The 23,232-nt window shown below is 36.9% G+C and overlaps 1 protein-coding gene across 2 annotated transcripts in view; it reads right to left on the bottom strand.

Moving 5' to 3' along the window:
* Positions 1-23,232, bottom strand: part of JMY (junction mediating and regulatory protein, p53 cofactor) — a 66,636-nt gene that overhangs the window by 7,339 nt on the left and 36,065 nt on the right. The window contains exons 5-10 of one of the 2 annotated variants that reach the window (XM_069880723.1): positions 16,911-17,076; positions 13,009-13,196; positions 8,344-8,430; positions 5,868-5,963; positions 4,056-4,602; positions 1,387-1,697 (exon numbers count right to left, since the gene is read on the bottom strand). In XM_069880723.1, coding sequence (XP_069736824.1) covers positions 1,390-1,697; positions 4,056-4,602; positions 5,868-5,963; positions 8,344-8,430; positions 13,009-13,196; positions 16,911-17,076 — 1,392 coding nt within the window. In that variant the 3' untranslated portion in view covers positions 1,387-1,389. The remainder of the gene's footprint in view (positions 1-1,386; positions 1,698-4,055; positions 4,603-5,867; positions 5,964-8,343; positions 8,431-13,008; positions 13,197-16,910; positions 17,077-23,232) is intronic. The other variant, XM_069880724.1, reaches the window with a different exon arrangement.

Here is a 23,232-nt window from a genome sequence, read left to right as displayed (position 1 = left end):
CTCCAAAACTAGCAGTATATTTGGGATGGAATAGGAGGAACATGCCATAATTAAATGGTATTAATTCATTAGTGTGGCTAATGACTAGTTCATGAAGAAGTAAAGGTAACACTTATTTTCCTGTTTAAAAATTTGAAATATTATTTGAAAATAGCATACCAATGGATCAGCTTGATTCATAATACTTCATAACCACGACAACATTCAGAAGATGATGCACTAAGTCACCATGACTTTTTAAACAGCTGCAGCACTTTATCAAGTCACTCTTCAACTATGGAAATAACTAATGAAGGTAGAAAGGCTTGACTGTAAACATCCAAAAAGGCTACCTTTCTCCTACAAGGAGCTGTTGTGCAAGGACTGTAAGTATCTTCCATATTCTTGAAAACACTTTGATTTCTAAACAGATTTTTAAATTCTTTACAGATTGCCACACCTCTTTCCTCTCCAAATTTTAAGTGTAGTGGCAGCTCTCACTGAGACTAAAGTTCACCCATATGCTGGTAACAGAAAAGCACCACGACAGAATAGTCCTGTATGCTGCTGTTGTATTCAAGAACCTGTTTCTGCAACTGATGCACCCATAATTTTGAAAACTATCTTCTTGACAATTTCTGGTTCATTGTGAAATTATTAACTTCATCTGCCTAATCTTAATACCTGTACCTTAGCACTGTGGCTTAGCATAATGCAAGTTCATGGGATTCATATAAGCAGTAGAAGTAAAAATTATATTTGTATATTTACTGTTTATAGTCTGGAAAGTCAGTTAATTCAGAGAATTTACAGATGGAAATCAAGCTATCAAAGAATCAGTCACCCAGGATAACAAACGAGATTTCAATATGTTCAGCAATCAAATCTAGTGGTCCTTCACCTGGAACTATTCAGTCTGAAGTGATACAATACACTAAACTTCTACAAGGCTAGAGTAACTAGAAAATAAGTACAAGGTGTGTCCAAGAGTGATTGTGCTGCTTTGTTTCTTAAAAGCTTTTTAAAGCTTTTGGGTAAGCTGCAAACAGCTCCTTCAAATTTACTAAATAAAATAGAGCTTTTTATAGGAGCAGTCCTGTTGATATTCAGCAAAAATATTAAAACAATAAAAGGCTAAGATGTTGCCTAAAAAAAGCTTTCCTTACTATAAACCTTGAATTCTATGAAAAGTCAGTGATACTAAATTCCTATGTGCATGTTTTACCATGCTGGATATCAGGTAGTTTAGTCACATTCATACTAAGCTTCCTAGAATGCACAACCAGAGGCTTAGCTGCTATTGTTATGCAAAAAGTATTGAAGTTGGTTTTCTAAGGGGTTTGGGGTTTTTTTTGTTGTTGGGCTTTTTTTGTTGGTTTTGGGGTTTTTTAAATGTAGATTAATTACAGATTAGTTTTCCCAGTCTGTGCAAGGCAAACTCTCCTCTTCATCCTCTGATTCAGGTGATGCTTCCTTAATTCGTCGCAATGCTTCATGGATGCTCCTCGTCAGAGGGTCAGTATCAGGCAGAATTGTAAAGGATTCTTTCAAAACATCTTTCTGCACCTTCTTCAGTTTCACCCCTTTCCTGATCTGTGCCAAGATGTTATTGCTATCATCTTCATCAGGAAAAGGAGGGAGACTTCTCTGTTCAACTTTTCTTAAGTGAAAGCTGCCACGTTTCAAAGAAGCCAGCACTTCATCCATTGGAGAACTCACTGCAGTAAATCAAAAGACCTTCAGTACATTTTTTACTAAATTTTATCAGTCATCATTTTTATTCCCTATATATCAAAAAGTAGCCACATACTATTAATATGATAGACCCACACCAGAAGAATAACAGTAGCTCTACTATTGTTTTAGCCTCCGTATGTGTCTTCCCAATTACCAGGTCAAAACTGGTTCAAAGATACAACTATTATTTCTGAAGCCATTTAATCTCCTATCAGGAAGGCAGCAAAACTTTTTGAACAAGATGGCTTTCCTGTTTGTAGTCAGGAAAATCAAAACAGGTGCAATGAAACCAACAAATCAAAGTGCTTATTACATTACCTTTGTTGAATTTGACACTCAGGTAATGAGTATGCATCTTAAGCACTGGGCTGTGCAGTCCATTGTCAGCACTTAAAGTTCGTGGCTGATTCTACCTACTGTTTGACTACTACTACATGACAGTAAGGGAAGCAGCAGTATAATCAACTGCAACAGCATGCATTTTCCTGCTTCTCTGGATTCAGGTATGTATTAGCACCTAGTCATGGGGTGCCTATAAATTCCCCTCCTTTATAATTAACAAAAAAAGAGAAATAAGAGGTAGTACCTTATGACAAATCTTGCCTTTATCACCAATTTGATACTAGCTCTCTGGATTTATAAAAATCAGGCATTGGCTCTTTGAAGAGGTAAGATGTCTACCCCAGAGACTGCATTATTTTAAAGAACGAGTTTGAAATAGCTTGTATACACTAGCACACACAACGTGCAGCACATGTCAATCAGAAGATGAACATCCATGTCCATTTTTTTTTTTATATTGTAGAATAAACTTTTAAAACCTATTTTGTGTTTATAAGCGGGCTTTGTCTATCAGACTAGTGGCCCAGACAGCTGGAATAGTCATAAGGAAAAAAGAAAGAATAGAAGAATACAGGACTGCACATCTGGAGGAGGAAGAAAGGGTTGTAGAACACCATACACAGTCAAATTTCTGAAGCCACTTAAGACATTTGGAACATTCTCAGGGAATACAGAGCAGCAGACAGAAAGCTGCTGCAGACATTAACAACACTTTAAAGAGGGAGGATATAATTTGATTTTACATTTGTCATTTTATGAAATATATCAAATTGCATACATAATATGTGCTTTATATAAAATTGCAAGATAAAAAGAATATCAGAACACCAAACAATTGGACATTTTTTTTCACAAAAACAAAAATGGAACACAGCAGCATTAAAATAGATAATGAACTTAAGACACTATTCCAGCAATTTGCAAGACTCATAAGAGCTTAATTCTGCAACTGCAGTTGCTTCAAGGGTTTTCAGTCATTTTAGAACAATTTTAGAGGAAAACCTCGTTTCTGTCTGACTGATGAAGACAGTTCTAATTTTCATTTTATCTGGATGAGGGAAATGTTAATAGTGGGATCTTTTCCGCAGATGTAAATGACGGAGACAGATGGAATTTTTAATAAAATGTTATTACTGCCACATTACAGCTGTGTGAATAGGGGTCTACTTAAAAGTATTTTTCTAGTAGTTTCCAGTAAAACAGTTCAGCTGAGTGCTTTTGAAAATTTCATCTCTGCTTTTCAAGTGAAAACTTAGCTTTAATATAGTATGCTTCACTGAAATGCCAGGATTATTTTCTCCAAACACGGCTGCTATATGCCCCACTTCATATGGGATAATGGATAAACAGGTAAAAACAAGTAGCACATAATTCACAAGTTGTAACAGATCTCCCAGGTCAGCCCTGTGCTCTATTCATTCTCTTCAGTTTCAAAAGAAATTTTTGATCTTTTAAGTATTTATTAACATGCTGTGATGAGTGATTACACATTTAATTTCCAGCTGTAGTTAAATGCATATGTTCTTACTCAGCTCTCAGTGGCACTTAAAGAGTTTCTGGATTTTCCCATGAATATTTGAAGAAACCTTGAAGATTGCATTCTCAATGTTTCCTGTGTCCCAAGATGAGTATGCAATTTATTAGGTAAAAAATGAAACAAAATTCTGTTGTTAAATAAACACTGTACCCTCAGGTGAAGTATACAGTCTTTGCAGTGCTGGCTGCAAGGAAGGATAGGAAAATTTTTTTAGGCATCGTTTAGTTCCATTTTCTAGCTAGTCTAACATGGTATATCATACAATCAGTTTCACAAGTGTTTTCTGTCTCACTGCACAAGTATAACGCACACAGCTGTAAAGGTCCTAACATCTGAGTTGCCAACATTTGTCAACTGAAAAGGATTTAACAACTTTCCCACAGCATATACTTCTCTAAAGAGCAATTCAAAAAAGGAATTGTTGTGTATTAGAACTATATACACAGAAGTGAAATGTTACCTCTTCTCCTCTGTAAACTCTGTAGATCACTTGTCTTCTTCAGCTTCTTCTTGGCACTGACTAGCTGACTGCTGTCAAACAGATGTGCTGGTGGGAAACCAGAAGAGTGCTGGACTCCTTTCTCCTCACTCTGACGTTTAACAATGCTGTCGCTTTTCTCTAAGGATTTTGTGTCATCTTCCTTGGAGGGCAAAGGTGGAGGTGGAGGTGGAGGAGGCAAAGGGGGTGGAAGTGGTACTACACTAACAGTCTCTGGTTGAAGCTCATTACTGGTAAGCGTAGAAGTACTAACATGCGGCACCTCAGAGGTAACACCATTGGGAGGTAACGAGATATCTTGAAGTTGTTCTAAGCATGTAGATTCTTGCACTTGCAAAGGCTGAACTGCATTTTCCACTTCTATCTCTTCATTTTTCTCTTGGATTTGTATAGTTGCTGGCAAAGATTGAGGCTGATCAACATAGGACACTGAGCTGGCTGCACATTTTCTTCTTGCATGAGCTAGTCGTAGTCTGGTTGACTTAAGTATTACTTGTCCAGGGTACCGCTAAAGTAAATAAGTCATTAAGAATTAGATAAATAAACACAATGCCCTGTTGTAGATTCTAAGTACCTGTCATTAGGGTTTGCCTTTCTGACAAGTAGAATTCATCTATTATTTTCATTCATTTTGCTCTGGATGTAAAAACAAGGCAAATCTATCCTCATACTTGTGCAAAAGTTTTCTTTATTTTTAGTTTTGGCTAAGTCACAATTTATATGTGATTGACCTAGTCAGGGACAGACATAGGTTAGAATTAGGATTTCACCAAGGATCAGACAGTACATTCAAAACCTTTTTTGAAAACCATAATTCAAAATTCCCTCTTGCTTTCCTCTTCTAAAACTGGCCAATGGGTCCCTCTGCAACAATGTCCTCTGTAACACTGGCCTTAGATGTGAATGATACTGCTTAAAAAAGCATCTCTTGAAAACATCAAATATTGAGACTTTTGAAAGTATTTTTAATTTAGTTCTTAGATTTGCTGCCTCAATATCTGTCTTTTCATATTAGTTTCACTCACAGCCATTTTTTTGCAAAGAATTCAAACTTGTTCTGATATACAGGTCTGATGCATTTTAAACATTTATGGTACGCCTAAGGCAACAGAGACCGTAATAATATAAACACACTCATACACAGAGCCAGTTCATTAGCAGTTGCTGGAGAAAATAAGTAAATTAGCTTTGATGTACAGAAGCAATGCAAATCAAACGCCTTGCAAACTGAAGAGTATACTGCCGAGCAAGGCAGCTTTCCAGTAAAGAAGCTTCTCATACCTGTATTTTGTTAGGTATTCAGCAAAGCCAAAAGAAGTCTTTGACAACTAATACATTCTCTGCTCTCTTTCACTTTCACTCCTTTCCTTATATTGTCTCATTTATTCCATATTCTATCGAGTTTCTGACACTTACATCATAACAGGAAGGAGGGGCAGGTGTTAGGCAGGTGTTCTAGCAATCAGTAGTGTAGACAACGGTAATGATCTTCGTGGGAAATGTAGGTTATACTTTTTAGGGGAGTTTTCCAGGTGTCTTGTCACAAGGTATAGATGAAAGAGTGATAAGAAGCTTATTATGACACTGGGACTTATTATGGCACTGGCCAGAGGAAATTGTTACTACCTATACCATATTTTGTTGTAAACTTTCCAAAGAATAGTTAACTATGCAATGAAAGACAGTGGCTAATAACATAGTATAGTCCTAGAATGAGTGAAAATTACTTTTGTAAATGAAACTGGTGGAAAAAACCAATTTTTCTTCTATTACCTGTTTAAACGTGCGCAGTCTGTCCAGTGTTTTCTGTCTCTCCTGACTAACCCAGGAGCTCTTTCTTTCCTCTTCATCTTGTAACTGATCTCTCTTCTGAGAAAAAAGTGTAGAAAACATGTAAATATCACATGCAATGCACTGTTAGGAATTACATAACAGCCTAATTCTAAAACAGACACACTTCTAACTCCAAAATCTGGTCTTTGTCTTACCCTTAAAAATATTATGCATTTCATGTTTTACAGTCTTGAAGAAATGCTAAGCTCAGCAAGGAAAAATTTCAGTCTGGAATTGAAACACTTGAAGACTGTCACTTGAAAAAAGAGGAATAACTAGAAACACAACAGAATATTTCACCGGAAAAGCTTCTCTAAATTAAAAATGGTAGAAGTTGGCCAGAGAGCAAACCAGTATCCATTTTCTCTCATTCCAAGAAAAAAAATGACAGTCTAAATTGCAAGGCTGCCCATTTAAAACACATCATGTTAGTATTTTCATGGTGCAAGTAATCACAGAACTCAGTGCTACAGTTTTGCACCCAATACTGAGCAAATTAACTAAACATTTTCATTATAACAATAAATGAAAGTTTCATATTTAATTAACCTAAGCTGTCATTAATTAATACAGTTTGATTTTCTGTAATTTTAACTTCAGTACAGCTTTAAAGTTCTTCCCTGCAACTAAGACACTTGTATTTTTTCTTGTGGGGGGGATCTTACCTCAGTGAAAACACACATTTGGAACCACCTCCTTTAATTAGTCCTGCATTTTCACAAAATTTCAACAAAGTTGCTAAATCTTTGAAAAAAATATACTATTCAGTCAAGTTTGTTGAAGTAAATGCTAGTTATCTAAAGGCAAAAGTCACTGTAGGCAACTTCAAAGTTATCAGGAGAAGTGATTTCACTGTTCTTATTTAAAAACAAAACAAAAACCCAACCCAAACAAAAAGCTCCTTGAGTTTGAGACTGCTTCAGGAAATGTTTTACTTGATGACATACGTAACATGCAAGTGCAGTGGCAGAACTATCCTTTTTTCTTGCTATAATCTTTTTACTTAAGCTTCCATTTTAACTTCTTTGCTCCATTTCTCTGTTATTTTCTTTTCACCACATTCTGCTGTTTGTCTTCACCTTCTTCTGTTTTTTGTCCTTACTATTTTTTAGATACGATCCCCTTTTCTTATCCCTAAAGCATCTATACTTAATTCCTTCCAAACCACAGGGACTGACTCTTCTGGAAAGACACTAGGCCACTGGCTTGTTTCTGAAAATGTCAGGCAGGCAGACATTGCTTTTATGTTGACTGAATGGCAACAGAAGTTCACAAAAGTGATCAGAATTTTTAATTATAAATATTGGTTTGTTAAGTAATACTTATTGCTCAGAGTCTTTTGAGAATTAAAGATGCTCTAAGGTTTTTTCTTTACAATAACCACAGGAATTTTCAGTCACATTATTAATAGAAAGGATGACAAAAAAACCTTAGCATAAGGTTCTTTTATAATGCCAGTGGGCAACCCCATGAAATAAATAATGAAAAAGCCCTGTAGTGTCTGAGAGACAAGAAAGACCTTCAATTTTATCAAATCTTATTTTTAAGAGTGATAAATGGACTACAATCCACAGAGCAAATTCCTTTGCCTTTATTACAAGAACAGGGGGAAAAAAAGTAAAATATATATATTTCTAAGTTCCTGAAAGACTACACCAATATGTACTGTCTCTCGCAAGTAGCCTTTTCATAAAATCAATTATGCAGCTGACTTAGTGGACAAATGTATCTATGTTAAAAATGTATAAGGTTGAAATAGAATCACTTTCACTAATCCAATTGAAGCCTGAATTAAAGAGGCTTGAATTTCAATGCATCTTTGTCAGTGATCTTTATTAAACATTGATGCTATATCAGTTCCAAAGACCTAGCCCAGAACTGGAATATTCTTTAACAAAAAGTCTGTTATGTTCAGCACAAGAGTTGGACTACCTAGCCTACTCAGTGCATGAGACTGTGCAAAGAATTGTGGAGCATACAGCTGGAACTACATCTTTAAACAACTCAAGTGATTTGTTTTGTAGAAAGTAGAATAATAATGAACAATCTCACAAAAATTCAGGAACAAATGTGGATGGTTTCTTTATGCATTTCAGTACACTTGATGCAGCACTATTGAGATGTCTGGAACCACCTACGTACACGTTACCATAACCTGCAAGCAGCCTAGCCCTAGCAGGAATCACTTTCAGATTGTGAACGCAGCATTAAAGGACTGTTTATATTTGCTTGGGTTCAATGTCATCCTAATACAGCTATATGGCCCCCTTTAACAGAAATTTATGGTGTAAAGGTCAGGGCATGCACATTCTTTCTAAAACAGCTATCACTATGAATACTCTCCTAATGAATGTATAATGAGGGACCCAAATTGTTAACTAAAGGCTAAACTCAATAGCAGAAAAATCAAACTTACTAGCTGAACAGCATGGTGCATTTTGCATTCCTCCACACTCTGGTGACGCTGCTGGATCTTTTCATTATGCTTTGCAATACAGATCTCCTGCAGGGACATAAAAAGTTATCTATAAAATATGAATTTAAACTATTGATTTACAGGTTACAATGTCATATTTAGCAGATACCACCAAGAACTAGAAAAATAAAAATAACAAAGCCTATTTCCGACAAGCTAATTTAACTTACAATAAAACCATAAAATGGAAACAGAACCAAGACAGACAAACCCAAACCCATTATTTTTAACTGTCAACATACACAAGTAACAGCTGCTTGAAAAGCCCGTTCTACAATACCACTACGAAAGTGGCAACAAACACTTCCATGTTTTTATATACACTGATGAATAACTCTCAAATACACTACTTCTTTCTGTTTAGGCAACTAGGCAGCTTCCCATTTACAAATGCCAGTTCACCTATTGCAGGTACCATCTGTAAAAGCAAACATTAATAATGTTGTGACAATTTTATACATGCATAAGCAAGTTCACTTATACCAAGTTCATGTCTGTAACATATGGTTTAAAAATAAGCATTTGTTATATTGCCTGCAAATAAGAACAGGTTACAAAAAACTGGCCATGTTACAATAGTTAAAAAGGAAAAAGGTGACACTCAAACTGCTTGTAGATAATACTAAAAGGACTGCATTGCACATCAATTACAAAGAAAAGGCACGTGCAGGAAACCAGAGGACTGACAAAATAGACTTGTCCATAGGACAACAATTGGAAGTCAAGACAGTATGGGCAATGAAATGAGGCTAGGCACAAGCACCACACAGAACTAAAAAAAAGTTAGACGTGCAGTTAGAAACATCTCATGTCTGTATACAAAGGGGGCAGCATTAGGAAGCAGTTTACAGGTAGAACACTAGAAGCGATAGGCTCCTCAGGTATCAGTCAGCCTGAGTTACTGGGTGGAGCCAGACAGGAGATTTGCTATTAAAAGCATTGCTTAGAGCTGGTGATGGAGTTACTAGCCATCAAGAAATATACTACAGTAGTGGCAGAAAGACAGGAAGACAAGGAGCGGAGGATTAAAAAAAGCCTATCATTTTTGATGCTTGGAAAGGCTGAAAAGGGTATGTTCTGCTAAAAGACATATGGACATACTGTGATCACATTAAAAGGCAGCCAGCATTCCCATCTAGGGTAGAAATACCACACAGTCTTAAAATGTTTCTAAATTGCAAGACCACTGACATTGCTACTCTATATAGGTAGCACTCCCAACAATCACTTAAGCTTCAGTGGAAACACTGCCCCAGTATTTCCCAGTATATACATATACACCTCCCTAAGAGGTATATATAGATACATAAACACTGCTGGGTTTTACGTTTGTTTGTGGAGCTTTTTTATTTCCCTGAAAAATTTAATTAATACACTTGGAGAAGTTAATCCATTTAATTACAAACTAACCAATCTCTGCATTTCAAAGACACTGAAGTAGCTTCAGAATATTATTAAAGAATCTGAAAAACGTTTTGCAATACTACGGATTTACCTTTATAGTTTATTCTCTACTTAAATGCAAAGTATGATTAAAAGTCTTCTAAAATCATAAGTAAAGTATGTTATGAGATATAAAAAGTATTATAAAACAATGAGAAAACATATGCTAGATATGGTTTGGATTTTTTTGCGTTTCTCAAGTACTTGGGAAACATTATGAAACATTTGGGAACTATGAAATACTTGGGAAACTTTTATGAAACATTTTCTCTTTAGTATCGGTATTTAAATCTGATTAAGAGCAATAATGAAAGATATTTTAAACATGTAAAGAGGATAAAGCAGACCAAAACATATTTGGTGCTGACTTTTTACTAATAAGCAAGATACTTTAATGTAATTAGATATCTATGATTTGAAATAATAAAAAAGACTAGGAGGGGCTGAAAACATGCTGCAGCACAGGATTAGGGATCTGAATAATCTGAACTAATTACAGGAAAGGTCTCAAAAAAAAAAAGAAAGGTAGTAATTTCATAGAGACAAATGCAGGGTTCTACTTCTAGACAAGATTAAGTGACTGTAAAAAAAGGATGAAGGAAAGAACGAGCCAGGTGATAGCATCAAAGAAAATTATCTGGATGATTATGGCAGATGACAAGTTGCACATATTCTTAAAACAACAAACTGTAGCATAAAAAGAAACATCGTAATTGAGTGTGTGTATAAGCAGGAATACAGCCTGCACCACATGTGAACCAGTCCTTCCTTCTCAAAACTGGGAAAGCAGGATTATTTCCAGTGAGAGCCACACATGAAGTAAGATGTTGACCAACTGCATGGAAGAAGCATCACGACATAATGTTCACTTCTTTTTTAATCATCTGACTGATTTCACAGTATCCAATTGTACTTCTATTAATGAGACAAAAAAGGAGAGCTGAGGAACCTTTTCAACCCTCATCACTGGATAAGCTACCATGTTTAAGACTAGAAACATGTAAAACAAACTAAAGCCTGTCTGCACTAGTATTACATTTAACTAGTTCCAGTGATCCTTGCTTTCACATTGAAAATCATCCCAATTAAAGGGCTAGGTTCACATTTAGTAAGCTTAGTATTTGCAGAAACTGTATTTTACTACAAACATTGTGTAGTTATGTCCTTATGTTGAGTTACAGTAATAATAATAAACCAAGTAACCCTAAGCCAGCTGTCACTGGGTCTGTAACACCTATTTTGGCATAAGCTATGCTTTAAACTGAGGGCTTGCAAAGTAGTAAAGGTGTCCTATTAAATGGACACAACAGCACATAAGGAAGTTCCCTAGATCAAGGCGCACATTATGAACATACCCCAAACAGCACAAACAAGTTGCTACTCCTCGTTTGCTCATGACAAGCAACACTCTTTCCTGAATGTAAAATAATACAATTTCTTCACAAGTCTATTTTTCCAAAGATAATTTTATAAATGCCTTTTATGCCCTCTTTTTTACCTTGATGCATTGCTATAAATTTAGGTCCCTATTAAAATAGCTGCTTGTTCCACGTAACTAGTTTATACTACTGGGCAGCCAGCAGGGGGTAGACTGGGATAACAACAGCAATATCATGCATGAAATATCTGTAACTAGCAGTCAAGGAGTAAAAATAATAAGACTGCTATTAAAATCTTATTTTTTAATAGCTTATTGTCATCAACACACACAGGTATTTTATGATAGCATAAACTTGAAATAACTGAAGGAGACTAGTTCATCAGATAAGAATGCAAGCTAAATAAATCTCTATTCCTGCTTCTTACTTCTTGACTAGTTATTTCCCATAAGTTAAGCAAGGAGCAGCAAACAGGCTGTCACTTTTAAAGGGGTTTGTGTACTCTGTACAATGCCAGAAGTGGTTTTACATATTCAGGAGAAAACGGCGTAACTACTATAGTATAGCCTATGTAACTAGCACAATGTGACAGATAGTATCTATTTCTTAAAGTACTAAAAAGCCCAGCTTCTTGATACATTCTCTTTGTACAAACTCACATAAACTCAATTACTCTAAGCAAACCACTTCCCATAACTGGCTAACAGAAGACATACTTTATACTAACCTATCTGCAGTCTTCTCTACATTATATTACCCAGACAGGACTGTGACTGATGAAATATTAAAAAATCTTGAAATATAAAATGTATCAGCTACCATTCTGTTTGCTTTTTCTGTAGGATCTCATAGACTATTAGTTTTAAATGGGAGGCAAGACATGAAGGCTTTACCCTCAATCTTTTCCAACTGTTAATAGAAAGGGGTCATCTCCCACACGAAGGGACATAAGCAGGAACATACAACCACACCAACCCTGATCCCAATCTAGAATGAGGTCTCAACTGAGACTTCGGCACAGCCTTGTAAGTATATGGTATGGCGTGGAAATTTATTTTATAAAAAGTATTACAACGCTCTCTCAAAACTTTGATCTACTCTATTCATTCAAGTATCTTGCTCATCATAATACTGATTCAACCACAGACTGCTACAGAACAATAAACAAGTAATTCTGAAAAAAAGAATTAACTTATTTACATACACTTCATAAACAATTTTAAAACATTACCTATATTAAAAGAACTTTCTGCATGTCTCCACCTCGCTACACATGAAAAAGGGAAGTGGCCTTGCATAGCACAGCCAGGTTTACAAATTAAGGATACAGACTGGATTTCATAGCAATTTGCTTAATAGAGTATCAATGACTTGTCACATAATTTTAAAAGGATGAGGTAAGAAGATTAAGATAGAACTCACCAGTGAGAAAACACTCCTGAAAATTCTCTTCTGTGTGTACAAATAAAACCACTTTCTATAAAAATACACATTCTAGCATGTACTTTCCATATGAAAGTATTCTGATTAGTTAATACAAACAAGTTTATTGACTTCAAAGTAATTAAAGGCTCCCTTAAAGCTAAAGGGTAAACTGAAACTCAAATATATTGATTTAATTATATTTGCTATTCTATTTGGTATTCTGCAAAAAAACTTTAAGAAAGAAGTAAATATAATCCACAAAAATTCTGGGAGACTTGTTAAGTTGTATCTGAAATAAAATCTTTTGAAGTTTTATTAAATTTGCTAATTATGCTAGAAACTTGCTATTTAATAATACCTTCTTATTTCTGAGGTAGGCTTTCTTGGCTGAAATACGTCCACGCCTTGCTTCCAGCTGGCGGATTTTTTGTTGTAACTTTTGTAGCTCCTCTTTTTGCAAGTGTGTAGAAGTTGCCATATCGTCTTTTTCAAGCATGGCTTCCATACTCTCATAAGTGTCGTAATATACCACTTCATCTCTCTTCTCTGTTTTAATAAAGTCAGCAATGAAAAAGTCAAATCAACAGTTTGTATTTGATTAACACTTTGTTTAGTTCAACAGCAACCCTCCAATATTGCAAGACTTAATGCAGAAGAAAGCTAGAGGCCTTTCAGAGGCCTATTAAAAATCCAAAGATAAGAGGAAAAGCACTAAACGGCCAAAAAAAAAAAAAAAAAGCAAAGCACTGTAGGGATTTAAAGTTTATACAAAGAACAGAAATCAATACCAATGAAGCACAGCCTGGTATTCAGAGCATTGAAAAACAAGTGCATCCATGCACTTGTGTCTGTAGCCTAACCAAATCACAATGGCCACAAGTCTTTGGGTGCCTTAACTCATACAAGGGACTTGCAATGTGCAGGAATATTCTCTGTTCTTTACTACAAAGTTAAGGGAATACAGACTCTTTCTGCAGTCTTTGGCATGAGATTTTTCTTACACTTCTATTAATTTCAAGAAGGACAAATCATCAGACAACAAAACACCAAAAATCCTCTCTTCAGTGGTTTTTGACCTCCTTTGTTCTGCAGTCGCTGCCTCCTGCTCAAAAGCAGCAGAGAGAGGGCAACTTCAAGGCTATCCTTCAAAGCACTACAGGCCTGAAAAGGAGGTCATTACTAATAGTTTTATCAACACTCATGACTTTTAGCTTCCTAAGTGAAGCATTCAGGGAACACTGAGCTCATCTCTGAATGCTGCCTTCTCATCCCTTGCCAAGAAGGAAAGACTGAGTATTACAAACCCTTGCAGAATGTTGGGATGAAGAAGCAGCAAAGGCCTTTTGTTCCTTATTTCACTGGCATACTAAGTAGGATATTTTTGTAATACATCAAGATGGATATGCATTACTGCTGGGTGAAACAGGCAGACACAGCTGGCATGACTCAAGTGTCTATTCGGCAGCACCACCAAACCTTCTAATTTCAATTTCATCAACTACTTTCAGTAAGACTGTAACTTCCTCCTCCTTCTGGTCCTAGATTATTAGAGAAGGGCAGGCATTTCTTCAGCACACTGTCCATTTTAAAGGCTGTTCTCACTTTGTTATTTGTGCATATAGTCTCTACTCAGACAAAATTTATTGTCATGCTAATTTCAGCTCAGCAGAAAACACGGTAGAACTAGAAAAGAAAGCACAGCACTATCCTAACCTTAAAATAAAAACTAATAAAAACAGACTTACTAGATTCTTTACTTCAGCACTCAGTTAAAAAAATATAATACCAAGTTTCAACCATACATAAGACTGCCAAGTCACTAGGAACCCGCTTTGAGACATCAGCAAGGAAAAATAAGACTCATGGTCCTAACATTATAATATTTTGGCCTGCACTGAGAAAATGGGAAAATTAACATGCGAATATTGTTTCAGACCACTCCCATGCAGAGTTAAGGACAGGAATTCATAAGTCACAAAACATAATGTTAAATTATACTTTACTCTTTGAAAAAAAGAAAAAGCAAACACTGGCAACTATATTGCAACATCCACCAAACATTACAAGGGGCTTCTAATAACAACTTTGGAGCTTTTGAAGTGCTTATTAATTTGCTAAATAAATAACTTTCTCACCACTCAGCCACTTATAATTCAAACTAGAATTATTCCTTTTTTGAAACTATCCATATAATTTATATTCATTCAACCCACCGTCCAAGCAAAGCAGGAACTATCTATCACATTGTCTATTGAGAGCAACACATCCACCAGAAAACCACCTTACTCATGTATGCATGATGTGTGAACAGTCTGTACGGTTAGGATAAGACCTTTAAAATTTTAACCAAATAAATTCCCATTTTGTGAATTTCAGTGCAGCTCTATGGTTAATGACAGTAAAAAACTACTACTGTTGCTTATAATATGACGATCTATTATAATTCTATATTTTTCAGATGCAATATGCTGAATTTGGAAAAGATGTTTTTGTTCTAGCTTACAGTCCAGTCAAATCACACTTTTACGGAATTCTGTGGGAACTTAATGAGCAGTACTGCTGTTGTCCCTCAGATCAAAACAGAATAACAGACTCTCCAAAATACCTCTGCAGAGTCAAAGAGTAAAGAACAACAACAGCCTCTACAAGTCACTTAAGTATAAATCATACAGATGTGCACAATTAAAAGGCTATTACTTTACTGATTGTAAGCACACTTCAAAAAGAAAGCATAATTGAAGACGCAACAGATCATTGTTTTCTTTTTGACTGCTTAGGAAACAACAGGCATTAAGAGGCCGCCACTGTTATCTTTCAGATGCTTTCATTCAGATTAGGTGCTGAATAGTCCTAAAGTGATATACCCACTTTAGAGTCACATTCTTCACATTCATTGTTCTATCCTTTCCACCTACTAAAGTCGAAAGAGGTAATTTCACCTTTTGAACAAAATCCCCATACATTTAAGAACTGTTTTCATTTTCTCTCCTAAGGGGAATTAGCTGAGAGTAGTAATTCCTTGTAACACAGACCACTGCCTTTATTACAAAAAGACCTCCAACTTCTGGATTTTGTATTAACGAATACTTTACACGTTTAAAACAGCAAAGAAAGCTGAAAAGTGAACTATTTTGTTGCCATGGAGGAAGGAGTGGTTGTTCTTTTTAGCTGACTAGGGGTTTTAATTTGGGTCAGGTTGCAGGGTTGGCTTTAATCTCTGAGGGCCCTTAAGTTTTATTATCGCTACAATGAAGAGAAAGGATTTTGATGCACACTTCTTCTCACCCTCCTGTTCAAAGTATTTCCTTCAGTCTGCAGGCGAAGAAACCATGTCTTCAATATCAAAATTAAACGTCTGATTTCCCAGCTACAAAACTATCTCCGTCTGGAGCACTAACTAGTCCTGCACAGAGGCACCTGGTCAAAGCTGCCACATTCCTTTAAGTCATTTACAGAGTTTTCAGTCCTCATCTTCCACAGAGGCACTTAATAAATGTTGCCACCACAAGCCTGAAAAGAGGAGATTCACATAACAATGAAAAGAATCCATGACACCTGTGTTTTCTCTTTTTCCAGAGACAAGTCACAATACAATTGAGCTTCATACCTCCATTTTTAAGTGACTTTTATGTTCATGACAGTTTTTTCTATGCAAGCTCTACGCATTTAACAATAAACAGAGCTTGTGTCAACAAAAACATTAACTACAGAAAGGTCCAAAAGACAGAACTGGATTCAAATATGCTATCTGATTTACGAGCACCATTGCCATAAGTAAGTACACAAGTTATAGTAGGTTCTGGAAACAAAAGGTTTGCCTCACTGCTATAAATCAGGGAGATGGTAATAGGACAAGTTTCAAAGTTTAGCTGAAGGTCTCCAATTTGCATAATTTTTAAATACCTTTTGAAAAAAAATCACTTCAAAGAAATTAGTAGTATCAATGCAAATTTTTTATGAGACAAGTCCAGTAATTAAGACATTTCCTCCTTCCTGAACTTAGTTTTCCAAAACTTACATAGTATCTTCTACACTTACTTCCAAACACAGGCAATGAGAACCAGACCAAAACTTTCAGATGTGCATATATACGCTATATGAACAGGTGTAAATTTTAACTTAATACTACTTAGGTTAGAAGATGCAGCTTTTCACATGGTACAGAATCTGTTCTTACTTCATTCCCACAAGGTTTGTTAAGACTTTTAGAAAGAGAATTATCTTTTACAGATTACATCTTAATTAAAATGCATAAAGCACCTGACATCAGTCTTCTGATGCTTTCGAGTTGTGCTGTCAGGAGCAGCTCTTCACATTTCAAGATCTCAAACTGCACTTCATATAACTGAAGCTGTAGATCATAATAAACAGCTTCTAACTGGTCCAAATGGGCTATGGCTTCTGTACCACCTTTCAGGCTCTGCATCTACATAGAAAGAGAAAAAACAAACAAACAAACATACAACACCAGGATAACGAGAACAAAATCACACACATTATGATTACACCTAGATACTTTCTGGTTCACTAAAGGCAACATATTAAAACTGAACACACCAACAAGAGAAAAGGCTTTGATCAGCCACATACTTTCAGGCATCTTCACCACCTGACTTCTTTTCTATATGGTGCTGGATTACTTCATGTGACTGTCAAAGTAAGAAGTCATACAATGCATAGTGTGAGACATCCCTATCACTTTTGCTCTACTACTCCATTTCCTGAAGGTACATAATGAAACTAGTGTTTTCTTATTTTCAGTCCAAAAAGTCTAAAAGTTGTTTTGCTAACAGTACCTACAAAACCACAGTTAAAATGACAGCTGAGAAGTTTGATTGTTTATGGAGTCCTTCACAAGAGAAAAAAAAAACTATGCCAAAATACTTATATATTTGGTGCTTATTTATGTCACATATTTAACATAGAAAAGTGACATAAAACACACCAAAGTGAATTCAAATCACCCTCTTCCATTAAGCCAAGTAAGAATGAACTGCTCAATTTTGAACTCTTCAGAAGGCTGGTTGGCAAAGTCTCATGGGAGACAGTACTCAATGGCAAGGGAGCCCATGAGAGTTGGGAGCTCTTCAAAAAGGAAATCCTAGCAGCTCAGGAGAAAGCCATCCCCACGTTCCGGAAAAAAAGCCGGCAGGGGAAAAAAACAGCTTGGTTGAACAGAGATCTTGAGTGATATCAAGAAAAGGAGAAATGTTTATGGGCTCTGGAAGAGGGGACAGGCCTCTTGGGTGGACTACAGGAGGGAAGTGAGATTGTGTAGAGAAAAAATCAGAAGGGCTAAGGCTCAACTAGAAATCAGATTGGCAAAGTCTGTGAAAGATAACAAAAAATCTTTCTATAAATACATAAATAATAAAAGGAGGACTAGGGAGACCATACAGTCCCTACTGGATGCAGAAGAAACAACAGTGACAGGGGATGAGGAAAAGGCTGAGGTACTTAATGCCTTCTTTGCCTCAGTCTTTAATTGTAAAGAAAGTTGTTCTCTCTGTGTACAAACCCAGGAGCTAGAGGAGCAAAATGAGGCTCCCATGATCCAAGAGGAGGTGGTCAGAGCCTTTCTAGCCCAACTAGACACCCACAAGTCTATGGGGCCGGATGGGATTCATCCAAGGGTATTGAAGGAGCTGGCGGATGTACTGGCCAAACCCCTTTTCATCATCTTCCAACAGTCCTGGAAGACTGGGGAAGTCCCACTGGACTGGAGGCTGGCTGATGTTGTGCCCATCTACAAAAAGGGCCGCAGGGAGGACCCAGGGAACTACAGACCTGTCAGTCTGACCTCAGTGCCAGGGAAAGTCATGGAGCAGGTGATCTTGAGTGCTATCATGAAGCACATGCAAGAGAACCGGGTGATCAGGCCCAGTCAACACGGGTTCACAAAAGGCAGGTCTTGCCAAACTAACCTGATCGCCTTCTGTGACAAAGTGACTCGAATGTTGGACGAGGGAAAGGCTGTGGATGTATCTTCCTGGACTTCAGTAAAGCCTTTGACACAGTTTCTCACAGCATTCTGCTAGGAAACTGTCAGCCTCTGGCCTGGACAGGCGCACACTCTCCTGGGTGGAGAACTGGTTGGATGGCCGGGACCAGAGAGTGGTGGGAAATGGAGTTAACTCCAGCTGGAGGCCAGTTACAAGTGGTGTCCCCAGGGCTCAGTGCTGGGTCCAGCACTGTTCAATGTCTTCATCAATGACCTGGATGAAGGCATCGAGTGCACCCTTAGCAAGTTTGCGGGTGACACTAAGCTGGGTGGAAGTGTCGATCTGCTGGAGGGTAGGGAGGCTCTGCAAAGGGATCTGAACAGGCTGGACCACTGGGCTGAGACCAATGGCATGAGGTTTAACAAGGCCAAGTGCCGGGTCCTGCACTTGGGGCACAACAACCCTATGCAGTGCTACAGACTAGGAGAAGTCTGTCTAGAAAGCTGCCTGGAAGAGAGGGACCTGGGGGTGTTGGCTGACAGCCGACTGAATATGAGCCAGCAGTGTGCCCAGGTGGCCAAGAAGGCCAATGGCATCTTGGCTTGGATCAGAAACAGTGTGACCAGCAGGTCCAGGGAGGTTATTCTCCCTCTGTACTCAGCACTGGTGAGACCGCTCCTTGAATCCTGTGTTCAGTTCGGGGCCCCTCACCAAAAGAAGGATGTTGAGGCTTTGGAGTGAGTCCAGAGAAGAGCAACTAAGCTGATGAGGGGGCTGGAGAACAGGCCTTATGAGGAACGGCTGAGAGAGCTGGGGTTGTTTAGCCTGGAGAAGAGGAGGCTGAGGGGAGACCTCATTGCTCTCTACAACTACCTGAAAGGAGGTTGTGGAGAGGAGGGTGCTGGCCTCTTTTCCCAAGTGACGGGGGACAGGACAAGAGGGAATGGCCTCAAGCTCCTCCAGGAGAGATTTAGGCTGGACATTAGGAAAAAATTTTTCACAGAAAGGGTCATTGGGCACTGGAACAGGCTACCCAAGAAGGTGGTTGATTCACCTTCCCTGGAAGTGCTTAAGGCATGGGTGGACGAGGTGCTAAGGGGCATGGTTTAGTGTTTGATAGGAATGGTTGGACTCGATGATCCGGTGGGTCTCTTCCAACCTGGTTATTCTATGATTCTAAGACATGAATCTAAAGGACACAGTATTATAAAGAAATGAGTTAAGCTGATTACTCATGATTAGTATCCGTGGCAATCAAAAAACTTCAGACATTAAAAGAAACATTGTTTCTCCATGAAAAGAGTGTACCATTATTTTTATAACCTTTATTTCTTTTCCAAGACTAAATGTTCAGAAACCCATAAACAACTTGCTGAACACCAACAGTGCCCTCATAAACCTCCTGGTCTTGGAATTGTCATTCTATCTGCCTTAATCCTCAACTCAAATGTTAATAAATTAGTTTCTTGAGCATTATAGTCTTTTTGAAGGAATACCTTGTTTTTATCTTCTATGCCTAGAAATCAGCAGATAAATTGCTTGACACAGAAGGTCTATTTCAGTTCTTTTTTCGTAACGCTGCCATGAGTCTGTTTTAAGTAACCATAAATACCTAATCCTATTCTTTCTCTCAGTGAATGGGAACTAAATGTCAGTGATGCACAAAATCCTTCAAATAAAAGAAGTATTTTCAAGTGCTGGGGTTTGCTCTCTTTAATACCCTTTAAAATAGATTACCCAGTATTCTCTGGCAAGAAAAAAGTATTAAAAGAAATTATGTTGCAATACTGTTATTTCAAAAGAACTTACGTGGGATTTTAAAACTAAGTCCAAAGTAGGTTGTCATTGTCAATTAGTAATTTTCTAATAATGTCTTACTGCACTAGTTAAAGCCTAACTATGACTCCAAGTTTTGTCTACAGAATGCACCCCATTATTGCACAAGGTGCTTAAAGCTTCCTGCTATTCTCTTTAAACATAATCACCACTTAAAATAATTTTATTTTGGCCTTTTAAAAAAAATTTTAATGGAGATTATTAAATAAATATTTAATGTACAATTAAAGAAAAATACAATTGCCATCTTATGACCTATTTTAGTTTACCAATTTGAACACCTGACAGTGCACACAGCAAAAGCATTCCTAATCTGTTATTAAAAATAGTAATTCAAATATATTTAAATAAATCTTCAAAGATTTACCAATTTTAGCTTCTTACTTGCCTCTCCAAAAAGCTGGTGCAAAAATAAAAAAGTTTAAAGATACTTTTCTGAAAAATAGTATGGTGTATCTGGACCAAAAATCACTGCCAGTTTCTTACAAAAAGAAGATTAATTTTCCAGAAATAGCTTGTCATGCCTTCTTGATTAGAACCCAAAAATTTTTACTTTTGCTGATGCATCCAACTCAGGCTAACAGTCACAAAATGCAAGATATGCTGAAACACTCAAAGGAATTTGAAGGAAAAGTATCTCTAATTCAGTTTCAATGTGCAGGAAAAGGAAAATACTCTTAGAATAATGAAATTATGAAACCCCAACCTTAAAGACAAGCATGCAGTACTTTGTTGGAATACAATTTCATTTATATAAGTATCACATAACATTTATTATGTAAATTAAAAATTCATTGTTAAGCGTATCTTTAGACGTGTACCATACACTTCTAAAAGGAGAAAAAGAGATGACCAGTTATTAAATGATATACATGCAAGATAGGACTTGGAATTTAAGTCTCTAGTCACTTTCATTTGTCCTAATTACTTTATATACTTAGAGAATTACAAAGGATTCTCACTCTGATTTAATGCTTCTGTTTACTGTCATGAAGACAAGGCTTGGCAACCAGTCCACAAAAGCAGACTCCGTTCTACCTCAAAAGGAAAGTTTTCATTATTCACCTCAAATGAAATTCAGAGCAACAATGGATGGACCCTAGGCGGTACAAATCAAGAAAATTAAAAAGTGTGATACCTAATTAATGTAGAGTTATTACTATTATTTAAAAAAATATACATAATCATAGAGCTAACATTTTCATCTGCCAAAACAAAAAAAATAATCCTACAGGAAAATGTGAATCACCAACGCAGTTGATTGTCAAATGATAACTTGAAAAATGTAGAAGCTTTCCAGATATTTCTAGATGTACAGAGCAAATTCATTTTAGGAAACCAAAAAAGTGCTCAATTAATACCAAATGAAAACTACAGAAACAAAGACATTTTTACTGTCCCTCTTAAAATCAATCAGCAAGGTCAATGTAGATTTGAGGAAGATGAAATTAAGTGCAACAGAAAGAAGTATATTATTTCACATATGCCTCCTTTTCCTACTCAGTGAGAACAAATTTATACATACAGGCACACCGGGAATGTCTTCACTCCTTAAGCTTAAAGAAGAAAATGTAACACTTTCTCGTTTTTCTTTTGCTGTTGTTTACATTTTTTTACTGCCACCTCTTCCAAACACACCAGCTAATGTAATCAGCAAATATTTTATGACTGTAACCCTCCTCTCCAATATGGGATCTCCAGTCGCGTCTGCAAAAAAGGATCTTTCAAAACGGAAGCTGTTTTGATCACCATGTTTTGATCCAGAGTTCTCAATACCTTTTATTACACCATCCCAAAGTGCCATGCCCATCAGATGTTCCCCACTTCCCCATTCCCAAAAGCCCCAAACTCTCAGTTCAGCCCCAGTATACAGCAACAAACTTCTTTTTCCTCTGCAGCCCCCTCATACTTTTGCACATCAAAATAACCAACCACTCATTTACCAGACCAAGATTTCACTCAACAAAAATTCACAGGTCTCTACTGGGAGAAAAATAAGATGTGCTACAGAAAAGATGATGCATGGCTGCTCTCAGCAAGTGAACATATTAAGTACAGTATTTCCAATTAGGACTGCTGGATTCTCTCATCAACTCTCAGCTAAGGATGGCAGCAGCCTGATAAACCAGGTTTCCAGACAACTCTTGGCTTTCTAAATATAAAGAGCATTGAAACGGACCAAACTTTTTATTTTCATGCTCTGTGTCTTGCATGCACCCTCTCTTCCTTGTAGATCAAGCTGTCTTCTACAGAAGCTCCTAAAATAGGTACACAGTCTATCAGGCTTACAAACACATCAAGCTATACAGTGCTAAAGCTGTGAGTTCTCCAGGTAACCTTTTCATAATAGAGCCATTAATTTAGTCAAGTTTTGCTGAGACATTTCAGCAAACGTGTTTTAGAAGTAATCTAAAATCAAGCAATTGACTGGACAGAACATAAATTAACATAAGTATGACAGAAAGTTCGTAGCACTGAACAGTCATATGATAACAAATTTTAAAAGATTTGTAGCATTTTTGTTTTTGAAGTATCATAAAATCCAAAAAAGTGTTTATTTACTGCTAAGACATTTAAACACAGTCTAATGCATGCATTCTTTCCTCAGCAAAGCCATAGCTAGCATAACCCCTTTGGAAGACTGCCTCAATAATTAGAATAAGCAGACGCTAAGAGAGTACGGTACAACAGGCCAGTCATCTGTATATTTACTAATGTTCAGACACTTTCCATGTGGAATGTCAGAACTATTCCAAAAAAGGTGGTCATGCCTCTGAGAGCTAAGGCATGGACATTATACAGCA

The sequence above is a fragment of the Phaenicophaeus curvirostris genome, chromosome Z (genome assembly GCF_032191515.1).
Source record: "Phaenicophaeus curvirostris isolate KB17595 chromosome Z, BPBGC_Pcur_1.0, whole genome shotgun sequence".
Taxonomy (NCBI): domain Eukaryota; kingdom Metazoa; phylum Chordata; class Aves; order Cuculiformes; family Cuculidae; genus Phaenicophaeus; species Phaenicophaeus curvirostris.
This window is presented reverse-complemented; position numbering and strand designations above follow the sequence as displayed.